At 43.4% G+C, this 12,500-nt stretch overlaps 2 protein-coding genes across 2 annotated transcripts in view; one reads left to right on the top strand and one right to left on the bottom strand.

Moving 5' to 3' along the window:
* Nucleotides 1-7,597, top strand: part of LOC126985181 (histone-lysine N-methyltransferase 2D-like) — a 9,791-nt gene extending 2,194 nt beyond the window's left edge. The window contains exons 3-7 of the mRNA XM_050839736.1: nt 5,126-5,219; nt 5,460-5,645; nt 5,951-6,091; nt 6,544-6,804; nt 7,345-7,597. Coding sequence (XP_050695693.1) covers nt 5,126-5,219; nt 5,460-5,645; nt 5,951-6,091; nt 6,544-6,804; nt 7,345-7,597 — 935 coding nt within the window. The remainder of the gene's footprint in view (nt 1-5,125; nt 5,220-5,459; nt 5,646-5,950; nt 6,092-6,543; nt 6,805-7,344) is intronic.
* Nucleotides 7,598-8,770: 1,173 nt separating this feature from the next.
* LOC126985254 (uncharacterized) overlaps nt 8,771-12,500 on the bottom strand; it is a 4,135-nt gene continuing 405 nt past the window's right edge. Inside the window, exons 2-3 of the mRNA XM_050839874.1 lie at nt 9,588-9,744; nt 8,771-9,316 (exon numbers count right to left, since the gene is read on the bottom strand). Coding sequence (XP_050695831.1) covers nt 9,190-9,316; nt 9,588-9,744 — 284 coding nt within the window. The 3' untranslated portion in view covers nt 8,771-9,189. The remainder of the gene's footprint in view (nt 9,317-9,587; nt 9,745-12,500) is intronic.

Below are 12,500 nucleotides of genomic sequence, written 5' to 3'. Positions count from 1 at the left end.
GTTTGTGAGTCAGGTGTTTGTGAGTCAGGTGTTTGTGAGTCAGGTGTTTGTGAGTCAGGTGTGTGCTCGTCAGGTGTTTGTGAGGCAGGTGTTTGTGAGTCAGGTGTTTGTGAGTCAGGTGTTTGTGAGTCAGGTGTTTGTGAGTCAGGTGTTTGTGAGTCAGGTGTTTGTGAGTCAGGTGTTTGTGAGTCAGGTGTTTGTGAGTCAGGTGTTTGTGAGTCAGGTGTTTGTGAGTCAGGTGTTTGTGAGTCAGGTGTTTGTGAGTCAGGTGTTTGTGAGTCAGGTGTTTGTGAGTCAGGTGTTTGTGAGTCAGGTGTTTGTGAGTCAGGTGTTTGTGAGTCAGGTGTTTGTGAGTCAGGTGTTTGTGAGTCAGGTGTCTGTGAGTCAGGTGTTTGTAAGTCAGTGTTTGTGAGCCACGTTTTAAGGAGTCCAATGTTTGTTAGTCTAGTATTTGTAAGTCAGGTGTTTGTGAGGCAGGTGTGTGCTAGTCAGGTGTTTGTGAGGCAGGTGTGTGCTGGTCAGGTGTGAGTACTACATGTGTTTGCGGGTCACGTGTCGGAGCTTATGACGTCATTAGGCCATTAACGTGGAGGCCGCCAAGCAGGTCACAAAGGAGGAATGTAAAGACTTAATTAACCTGAGCTCTGACGACACACGCCACGCAACACACGCGGTAATGTTGCCTAAAAGGAGGGACAACACACACACACACACACACACACACACACACACACACACACACACACACACACACACACACACACAGCTCCTCGTTGTGCTTAATCACCCAGAGAAAGAAACACAAAGTAACACAAACTCTTCCTCTTCACATATACAAGTCATTGGTCACGATTTTCCGAGTTTTGTTTTTAAAGCGTCGTTAAGAAAGTTCCACATACAAGACAACTATGGAAGCTGGCAAATAGAAGAGGATTGAAAGGGAACATGAAAAACTGGATGGAAAGTTACTGAAGGGGAAGAGAGATGAAAACAGTGGTAAAGGACATGAATGGAGACTTGTAGAGAGTGGAGTGCCTCAGGGATCGGTGAGAGGACGAACTCAACAAAGAAAAACACCTCAGGAAAAACAAAGTAAAACAAACCAAGTAAGAAACACAAATTGCCCTTTCAAGTTAGCGAAGAGAGGAAGGAATGCTGTGTTGGTGGTATAGAAATTACTGGAGAAAGACATGGATTAAAAAAAAAGGAAAAAAGTTAGACACAATAATGCACACACACCTCGTATCCTCCTCCTCCTCCTCCTCCTCCTCTTCACCTCCCCTTCCTCCCCACACGACTTCAAGGGGGAGTGACTAAGAACACACCCCTCGTATCCTCCTCCTCCTCCTCCTCCTCCTCCTCCTCCTCCTCCTCTTCGCGACTTCCAAGGGCGTGACTCACAAACTCATGACTCACACCCACGCCTGACTAACAAACACTCAACTCAACGCGTGGCTCAACTTTTTTCTCCACCCTAATCTAAACTCCACGGGTGAAATTCGACTTAATGGACAGGTTAATTAACTTTTACTTTCGCGTTCCTTGTAATTTGTCCTCCACTTTACATTTCTAAATAGAATAAAAAAAAAACATAATAAACGCATGAAAAGTCTGACTTAATTAACTTGATGAAAGAGAAAGAGAGAGAAAGAAAGAATAAAATACCACAAACTCTTCAATATGAGAGGGTCGTTCGCAGGGAGGGGAGCGCCGCGCCCCTCTCACCTGTAATTAAAGAGACGACATTCAGGTAACCGATAATTTACAACGTCCTAAAATTAGCTCTTGTCATTAACTGCTTTTATCTTGCACGACGCGATAATTTGACAGACGAAAAAAAAAAGACTAACTTCTATATTACAAACTCTCCTTTCCTTTGTCATTCCCCTACGCCCATATCACAAGCTCTCCCTTCCTCGGCCATTCCCTTACGCCCATATCACAAGCTCTCCCTTCCTCGGCCATTCCCCTACGCCCATATCACAAGCTCTCCCTTCCTCGGCCATTCCCTCACGCCCATATCACAAGCTCTCCCTTCCTCGGCCATTCCCTCACGCCCATATCACAAGCTCTCCCTTCCTCGGCCATTCCCCTACGCCCATATCACAAGCTCTCCCTTCCTCGGCCATTCCCCTACGCCCATATCACAAGCTCTCCCTTCCTCGGCCATTCCCCTTTGCCCATATAACAAGCTCTCCCTTCCTCGGCCATTCCCTCACGCCCATATCACAAGCTCTCCCTTCCTCGGCCATTCCCCTACGCCCATATCACAAGCTCTCCCTTCCTCGGCCATTCCCCTACGCCCATATAACAAGCTCTCCCTTCCTCGGCCATTCCCTCACGCCCATATTACAAGCTCTCCCTTCCTCGGCCATTCCCCTACGCCCATATCACAAGCTCTCCCTTCCTCGGCCATTCCCTCACGCCCATATCACAAGCTCTCCCTTCCTCGGCCATTCCCTTACGCCCATATTACAAGCTCTCCTTTCCTCGGCCATTCCCTCACGCCCATATCACAAGCTCTCCCTTCCTCGGCCATTCCCTCACGCCCATATTACAAGCTCTCCCTTCCTCGGCCATTCCCTCACGCCCATATCACAAGCTCTCCCTTCCTCGGCCATTCCCCTACGCCCATATAACAAGCTCTCCCTTCCTCGGCCATTCCCTCACGCCCATATTACAAGCTCTCCCTTTCCTACCTTAAACTATTCCTCCTCCTTCTTTATTTCTCCTTTTGTTATCTCCCTCTTTTTCTCCTTGACCTTTCCTCCACTCTCCCAATTCCTCCCCCACTCCCTTCTCTCCTTCTCTCTTCTCCAATCTTCCCTCCCAATCATCTCCTTCACTTCTCCCTTCTTTATCCCTCTCCCTCTTTCCTCCTCCACTTCTTCCTCTCCTCTGTGTTTCTCTCTCTCCCTTCCTCCTCCTCCTCTCCCTTGCCACGCCCATATTCCCTGGTCTGTTCACTCCCTCTCCTCTTCCTAAGTCGATAAACATTAATAATATATACAAAGTGCCTGATGCTACCCTTTACCTTGAACTTTTGTCTGCCTCCTCTTTCTCCTCCTCCTCCTCCTCCTCTTTCTACTCTTACGTCCTATATATGGCCTGTTTTTTTACGTCTCCTCTTTCTCCTCCTCCTCTTCCTCTTTCTACTCTTATGACCTATATATGGCCTGTTTTTTACTCTTCCTCCTCCTCCTCCTCTTCTTCCTCTTTCTACTCTTATGACCTATATATGGCCTGTTTTTTTACGTCTCCTCTTTCTCCTCCTCTTCTTCCTCTTTCTACTCTTATGACTTATATATTGCCTGTTTTTTTATATTCTTCCTCCTCCTCCTCCTCTTCCTCTTCCTTTTTATTCCTTTTATTATTGCTTCTTCTCGTTCTCCTCATTTTCCTAACCTTTTTTTTTCATTCTTTTATTCCATTTATTCTTTATTCTCCTTCTTGTTTTTCCTCTCTCTCTTTTCTTCTCCTCCTTCTCCTCCTCCTCCTCTTCCTTCTTATTCCTTTTTTATTACTACTGTTTCTCGTCCTCTCATTCTCCTAACTTTTTTTTTCATTCTTTTTTCCATTTATTCTTTATTCTCCTTCTTGTTCTTCCTCTCTCTTCTTCTCCTCCTCCTCCTCCTCCTCCTCCTCCTCTTCCTCCAAAACATTATTCCTTATTATCTACCTGGGGAAGAAAACTCACCTGTACAAACACCGTAATGAACTTTATATTTACCTGCTTACCATCACCACCATCATCATCATCACCACCATCATCACCATCATCACCACCACCACCATCACCACAATCACCCTCCCCTTGCCCTTTTTACTTCGTTTCTCGTCAATTTTAGATAACAATGCAGTTCGAGTCCCTGCTTTGTGTGTGTGTGTGTGTGTGTGTGTGTGTGTGTGTGTGTGTGTGTGTGTGTGTGTGTGTGTGTGTGTGTGTGTGTGTGTACGAATTTTGTATTATAATGTGCTATGTTGATTTTGGATTAGAAAGAGAAAGTGTGTGTGTGTGTGTGTGTGTGTGTGTGTGTGTGTGTGTGTGTGTGTGTGTGTGTGTGTGTGTGTGTGTGTGTGTGTGTGTGTGTGTATTTTCCTTTTTATCTGTAACGATGCCGCTACTACTACAACTACTACTAATAATAATAATAATAATAATAATAATAATAATAATAATAATAATAATAATAATAATAATAATAACAATAATAACCTCTCTTCTGTAGGTGCTGGGGCGAACACAACACTAACAACGGTAGTGGACGAGAGAGAGACAACACCCCAGACCAGCGGTGAGACAGATAAACAGACAGACACATAGATAGATAGACACATAGATAGATAAGGAGAAATACAGAAAGCGTCTAAACAATACAAATAACTCACTCAAGCACATTCTCAACTTTTCTATTTTTTTTATTTTTATTATTTTAACTTTTCCCATAAACACAAACACACACGCAAACTCACAGGCAATAATCTCAGGTGTCCTTCGCTTTACCTGCCGCTTTAAGCCTTCATAACACCTGCTAATGGGCACGTAATGACAGAAAATTAGACTGGAATATCCTTTTTTATATGTATGAGTAAGTGAAATCTGGCACAGCGCTTCCGTAGACTTCCGCGTGAGAGTATTACCGAGGAAAATGGGGGAGTTGATGGCGCTCTTAGATAAAACGTTTTGACACACTTTTTATAATAACTTAACTTGTGTTCTTGTTTTTTTGTTCCCTTCACCTCCTTTCCTACCTTCCTACGCTACTCTATTGTGCCCTCCCACTAACACTACCTCTACCACTAACTCTACTTTATCACTATACCACTACCACTGCTCTAATACACCACTAATCCCACTAACCCCTGTTTTATATGATATTTAACTCTCCCACTAACTCGACTCTAACCTGCCATTAACTCTACCACTACCACTAATTCTACCTCACCACTAAAACTACTTCTACTCTAACTCACCACTAAGTACCATCCAACTAACACTATTTCTCCTTCACCCTCCCACTGAAACTAACTCTACTCCGCCCTATCACTAACTCTACCTTACCCCACCACTACCTCTGCTGTAACTCACCACTAACCCTTCTTCTTCCCCCCTACCCCCCTACAGAGGACACATTCGGCCACCTGGAGTTATGTTGCATGGAAAACAAACTGTGTGCTGCTAATATGGCTTGCATTGGCTGTCTCTGCCGCTGCCCCTTGTGAGTTGGACCTTGTTACTGTTGTTGTTAGTGTTAGTGTTAGTGTTAGTGTTGGTATTGGTATAAGTGTTAGTACTGGTATTAGCGTACGTTCCATCAATACAAGTTTAAATTCCACTAATACATGTTGACCACCAATACAAAGCGACCCCAACCAACTCAATTTAACCCCCCAATACAAGGCCTCCACCAACCCTACCTAAACTAACCCAACCTAACCTTCTACATCCCCCACACAAGGACCTACGATTATAAAAGCAGTTCGGGGAGGTGTGAGCCCCAGTTCGTACCCACCACCACGGCCACCAACACGTCAGCCAATGCGTCCGGCTTAGGGGGCGGCAAACTACCCGGGGAGGAATGCTTCAACTCCTCGGCGTGTGTGGAAGGGCTGCCCTGCGTCAAACATAAGTGCCAATGTCCTGAGTAAGTGAAGGAGAGAGATACAGACGAAGGAGTGGAGTTAGAGAGAGTAGGAAGTAGGGAAAAAGAGGGAAGTTAGAGTAGAGAAGGAGAGTAGAGAGTAGGGAAAAAGAAGGTGAAGTCAGAGTGTAGGAAGTAAACGAAAAAGTAGTTAGAGTAGGAAAGAGTAGAGTAGAGTAGTTCGAGGAGGAAATTTGAATATATCAGATATAAATAGTGCCAATGTCCCTCACCTCTTCCTCCTTCCCTCCTGTCCCTCTCACCTTCTCTCCTTCCCTCTCCCTCCTAACCTCCCCCTCCTTTGGCAGGCCGTGCGTGTACCTGTCGGAGGAACTCGTGTGTGACTGTGGCAACGCGGACGACGTGGTGTGGCCGGCGGTGGTGGGCGTCGGGGTGGGCTTCGTCATCGTCGCCTTCTGGGGCATGTGCATCACCAGTTCCGTCAGGAGGTGAGGTGGGGAAGGGAGACGAAGGAGAAAATGGAAGAAATGAAAAATAAAAGAAAAACAAATGATCATAAGGAAGACATGGAGACAGAAAGTAAGAAGGAAGGAAGGAAGGAAGGAAGGAATGAAGGAGGGGTGTTTCTTTTTCTTTAGGGGGTTATGAACGTGTTAGAACATGTTAGCCGTTAGTGTATTAGAATCCTTTCATTTCCTCTGTACCCTGCCTTCCTAACCATGCCCTGTACCCTTCCTTTCCTCCCCTGCCATGGCCGACATACTCCAGCCTCCCCTCTCATGTCCCTGTAACCTCTCCCCCTGTACCCTCCCTCCCTGTCACACCCTGCACCTTTTCCTTTCCTCACCTGCCATACCCTATATACCCCAGCCTCCCCTTTCATGCCCCTGTAACCTCTCCCCCCTGTACCCTGCCTCTCTGTCACGCCCTGTCCCCCCAGCCACATGGAGGAGAGGAACAAGGTCATGCAGCTCGGCCAACAACAGCAGATACCCCGCATCTCAACCCTCGGGGCTGCCTACGGGAACCACCTCGCCCCGCCCCGCCCCGATCAAGCACAGGTGTACCCAGCCCCCCCAGCCCGCCCCGAGCCCTCCGCCCCCGCGCTAACGTCAATGCCCACGCCCGCGCCGGCCCCCCTCAGGCTCACCGGGCAGACCGCGGCGCCCACTCCTCCGCCTCCACTTCAGCCCGTCTTCCGGTACGTACATACACATATACATACATACATACATACATACATAAATACATACATACATGTCTTTATCTTCCTTTTCTTCCTCGTCTTCCTCCTCTTCCTCTCTTCCTTTTCTTCATGTCTTCCATCTTCTTTTTCTTCCTTCTCTTCCTCTCTACATACATACACACATACATACAAACATACATATATACATAACTAGATTCATATATGCATACATAACAAGATTCATACATACATACAGGCAGATAGATAGATAGATTTACACACACACACACACACACACACACACACACACACACACACACACACAGAGACACACACAGAGACACACACAGAGTAAACAGGAATAATATTAGTAACGATGATGACGATGACAATAATAATAATAATAATAATAATAATAATAATAATAATAATAATAATAATAATAATAATAATAATAATGATAATAATAATAATAATAATAATAATAATAATAATAGTAAAGAATCAAGCACTAACCTTCTTCCCCCCTCCCCCCTTCTCGCCACCCCCCTCCAGCCCCCCCTCCCCCCCCACCTCCACCTACCACTTCAACCCCTCCTACTCCCCCTCCTCCCCCTACCTCACCCCCCCCGACCCCCCCTTCCCTTACCTCACCCCCGAGCCCACTGAACCCCTCCTCCCTCCCCCTCCCCCTTACTCCGCCCCCCAGGACAGAAGGCGGCCCCCCCTCCTCCTGGACCCCCCCCCTCCTGACGCCCCCCTTCCCCCCCCCTGGGTTGACGTCGCCCCCCGCTCCGCCCGTTTTTAACTTTTGTTTGTTTGTTTGTTTGTTTGTTTGTTTGTATCTAGCGGACTGTAAGGAAGACAGGAAGAGAGGAAGAGGAAGAGAAAAAAGAAGGTAGAGAGGAAGAGGATGAAGACGAGGAAGAAAAGGAAGATTAACACATGAAAAAGAGAAGAAAGGAAGAGAGGAAGAGGAGGAAGACGAGGAAGAAAGGAAGAGAGGAAGAGGAGGAAGACGAGGAAGAAAAGAAAGATAAAGACATGAAGAGAAGGAAGAAAGGAAGAAAGGATGAAAAAATGGAAGAAAAGAAGAAAAGGAAGAGGAAGAGAGGAGGAAAAGGAGGAAGAAAAGGACAAGAAGACAAGAAGAATGGAAGAGAAAAAGGAAGAAAGGAAGAAGAAAAAGGAGGAATAGTGAACATAAGGAAGACGATGAAAGAGGAAGAAAGAAAATGTGTAAAGGAAGGAAGGAAGGAAGGAAGGAAGGAGGGAAGGGAGGAAGGAAGGAAGGAAGGAAGAAGGTGGAATGGAGGAACAAGGAGAGAAAACACACACACACACACACACACACACACACACACACACACACACACACACACACAAATAAAGAGTTGCCAACTGTATATATATGTTTCATTTTTCCTCTTTGACAGTTATAAAAAAAGATAGTAGTAGTAGTAATAGTAGTAGTAGTAGTAGTAGTAGTAGTAGTAGTAGTAGTAGTAGTAGTAGTAGTAGTAGTAGTAGTAGTAGTAGTAGTAGTAGTAGTAGTAGTAGTAGTTGTAGTAGTAGTAGTAGTAGTAGTAGTAGTAGTAGTAGTAGTAATAGTAGTAATAGTAGTCTTCTTTGCTTCCTTTTACTTAGAATCACTTAACTTTACATAATCAAAGAAAAAAAAAAGATATATACATTGAATGAAAAATAAATTATACAAGAAATCAATAAACAAAATAGCAGAGGTAAGAACAAACAGGTAAAATTAAGACGAGGTTGAGATATGATAAAACAGTGTAATTGACGAAAAAATACAGAAAAATACAGAAATACAGAAAAAAATACAGAAAAATCCAGAAAAAATCAGAAGAATCCAGAAAAATACAGAAAATACAGAATAAATCCAGAAAAATCCATAAAAATACATTAAAAATACAAAAAAATACAGAAAACACATAAAAAATACAAACTGACCCAAATAATAAAAAAAATCATACATAATAACAAAATAATAAATACCTAATGATAGATATAAAGTACATGATCGCCTTACTAATAGAAAAAAGTACATAGTCACCTACTTAAGTATAAATTCACAACACCATTTATAAGTAAAGAAAACACCATCTTACTTAACACTCAATGGTCCTCAGGGTAGTAAAGATATATATAAAGGAAGAAATAAAAAGAAATAAAGGAATAAAGAGAAAAAAAACAGCGCAGGAAGAACATAATAAATACAAATAAATACAAATAAAATCATAAGTATTAAGTAACTAAAATTAATGAGATCTTGGAAGCTGTGACGAAACGATTACATGAACTCTCACTCTCTCACTCTCTCTCTCTCTCTCTCTCTCTCTCTCTCTCTCTCTCTCTCTCTCTCTCTCTCTCTCTCTCTCTCTAGTACAGGTCATTCTCAGGGCCACCAAACATTTCGTGGTATTTGTCAATGGCCACGTTTACTGTGTTGGCCAGCTGGTCCACATCGACACTGGCCAAGGCTCGTCCGATCTGCGCCCTGGCCTCGCTGTGGACGGAAAGGCAGGGTGAGACAGGGAAGGGAGGGAAGGAGTGTAGGGAGAGTAAGAGGCAGGGTGAGACGAGGAGGGAGAGGAGGGTAAGGTAAGGAAGGGTAGGGTGAGACAGGGAAGGGAGGGAGGGAGTGTAGGAATGGGAGGCAGGGAAAGGGAGGGAGAGGAAGAGGGGGAGGAAGGTAAGGTAAGGAAGGGTAGGAAGGGAGAGAGAGGTGTGTGTGTGTGTGTGTGTGTGTGTGTGTGTGTGTGTGTGTGTGTCCTTACCTGATGTTCGTGATGAAGGGAATCTTGACAAGGCCGAGGAAGGTGAGAAGGGCCAGGATGCACACCACGGACAGGGCCACGGGCAGCACATCCCCGAGCACTCCCAGGCCCTTGTCCAGCCAGGTGCTCAGGCCGCCCGTCTCCTGAGGCTGCCACACTGAGGGAGGAAGGGGCAGGTAAGGTATATTTGGTACTAATAGACGGAAGGGGAAGAGAAAGGAAAGGAAGAAGGGAGAGAGGATGGAGAATAAAAGGAAGACGAGGGGAGAGGGAAGGGGAAGAGAAAGAAAGAGGGGAGAGGGAAGGGGAAGAGAAAGAAAGAGGGGAGAGGGAAGGGGAAGAGAAAGAAAGAGGGGAGAGGGAAGGGGAAGAGAAAGGAAGAAGAGGGGGAGAGGAAGGAAAATAAAAGGAAGAAGAAGGGAGAGAGAGGGAAGGGGAAGGAAAGGGAGAGGGGAGAGAGAGAAGTGGAAACAGAGATGAAATATATATAAAAACAATAACATATAAAGAAGTATAATTATAATTTCCATATTTAATTGACCACCGATAGGCCGTTAAGTAGGTGTAGAAACTTAATTACAGGGTCAAATAAGATACTAATGGAAACGATAATAACACAACTAACATAGATTAAATATACATAATAATAACATAAAGAAGTATAATTATAATTCCCATATATAACTGACCACCTATAGGCCGTTAAATAGGTGTAGAAACTTAATTACAGGGTCAAATAAGATACTAATGGAAACGATAATAACACAACTAACATAGATTAAATATACATAATAATAACATAAAGAAGTATAATTATAATTCCCATATATAACTGACCACCTATAGGCCGTTAAATAGGTGTAGAAACTTAATTATAGAGTCATATAAGGTAATTCCCTAACTGGTATGATATTTGGTACTAATGAAAACAACAAATAAACAAGTATAATTATAATTTCCATATTTAATTGACCACCTATAGGCCTTTAAATAGGTGTAGAAACTTAATTACATGGACAAATAAGGTAATTCCCTAACTGGTATGATATTTGGTACTAATGGAAACAACAAATAAACAAGTATAATTATAATTTTCATATATAATTGACCACCGATAGGCCGTTAAATAGGTGTAGAAACTTAATTATAGAGTCAAATAAGGTAATTCCCTAACTGGTATGATATTTGGTACTAATGAAAACAACAAAAATAACACAAATAAAAGATGAAATATATATAAAAGTAGCGATATGAATAAACAAGGAAGTAAAATTATCATAACACAAAGAAGTTAACATCTGTAAAACGACGCTTCAGTACGATATAAGAGGAGGAAGAGGAGGGGAAGAAGGGAGGGGAGGAGAAGGGTAGATAGGCATTTAATTATCACGGGGGGAAGATAAGATAAAGAAAAAGAAAATATAATTAAGGATGAATAGAATTAGAAGAGGGGAAAGTGATATGAGGGGAGGAGAATGGAAGAGGGGAGAGAAGGAAGGGGACGAGAAAGGAGGAAGAGGGGGAGATGAAGGAGAATAAAAGGAAGACGAGGGGAGAGGGAAGGGGAAGAGAAAGGAAGGGGAAGAGAGAGGAAGAGGGGAGAAGAGGAAGAGAAAGAAAGGAAGAGGGGAGAGGAAGGGGACTGAGAGGAAGAAGAAGGGAGAGGGAAGGGGAGGAAACAGGAAGATAAAAGAAGGAAGAGCAAATAATGATAGGGGAGGGAGGGGAGGGGAAGAGAGAGGGGAGAGAAAGGGAAGAGAAAGGAAGAGGGAAGGGAAGGAAAGGGAAGGAAAGGAAGAAGGGAGAGGAAGGGGAAGAGAGAGAAAGGAAGAGGGGAGAGAGGGAAGAGGAGGAGAAAGAGAGGGGAGAAGAAAAGAAGGGAGAGGGAAGGAAGGAGAAGGAAAGGAAGAAAGGAGAGGAAGAGGAAGAAGGAGAAAAAGGAATAAAGATCAAGAAAAGATAGAGAAAAACACACTATCTTACTATCTTACTCACCAGGCTCAAGATAGTTAGGCTGGAAGAGGAAAAAGAAGAGGAAAGGAAGAGGAAAGGAATAAAGATCAAGAAAAGATAGAGAAAACAACAACTATCTAACTATCTTACTCACCAGGCTCAAGATAGTTAGGCTGGAAGAGGAAAAAGAAGAGGAAAGGAAGAGGAAATGAATAAAGATCAAGAAAAGATAGAGAAAAACAACAACTATCTTACTATCTTACTCACCAGGCTCAAGATAGTTAGGCTGGAAGAGGAAAAAGAAGAGGAAAGCAAAAGGAAATGAATAAAGATCAAGAAAAGATAGAAAAAAACAACTATCTTACTATCTTACTCACCAGGCTCAAGATAGTTAGGCTGGAAGAGGAAAAAGAAGAGGAAAGGAATAAAGATCAAGAAAAGATAGAGAAAAACACACTATCTTACTATCTTACTCACCAGGCTCAAGATAGTTAGGCTGGAAGAGGAAAAAGAAGAGGAAAGGAAGAGGAAAGGAATAAAGATCAAGAAAAGATAGAGAAAAACAACAACTATCTTACTATCTTACTCACCAGGCTCAAGATAGTTAGGCTGGAAGAGGAAAAAGAAGAGGAAAGGAAGAGGAAAGGAATAAAGATCAAGAAAAGATAGAGAAAAACACACTATCTTACTATCTTACTCACCGGGCTCAAGATAGTTAGGCTGGAAGAGGAAAAAGAAGAGGAAAGGAAGAGGAAAGGAATAAAGATCAAGAAAAGATAGAGAAAAACAACAACTATCTTACTATCTTACTCACCAGGCTCAAGATAGTTAGGCTGGAAGAGGAAAAAGAAGAGGAAAGGAATAAAGATCAAGAAAAGATAGAGAAAAACAACAACTATCTTACTATCTTACTCACCGGGCTCAAGATAGTTAGGCTGGAAGAGGAAAAAGAAGAGGAAA

Source organism: Eriocheir sinensis, chromosome 59 (assembly GCF_024679095.1).
Source record: "Eriocheir sinensis breed Jianghai 21 chromosome 59, ASM2467909v1, whole genome shotgun sequence".
NCBI lineage: Eukaryota > Metazoa > Arthropoda > Malacostraca > Decapoda > Varunidae > Eriocheir > Eriocheir sinensis.
Note: the sequence above shows the minus strand (reverse complement) of the source record. Positions and strands in the feature narration are given on the sequence as shown.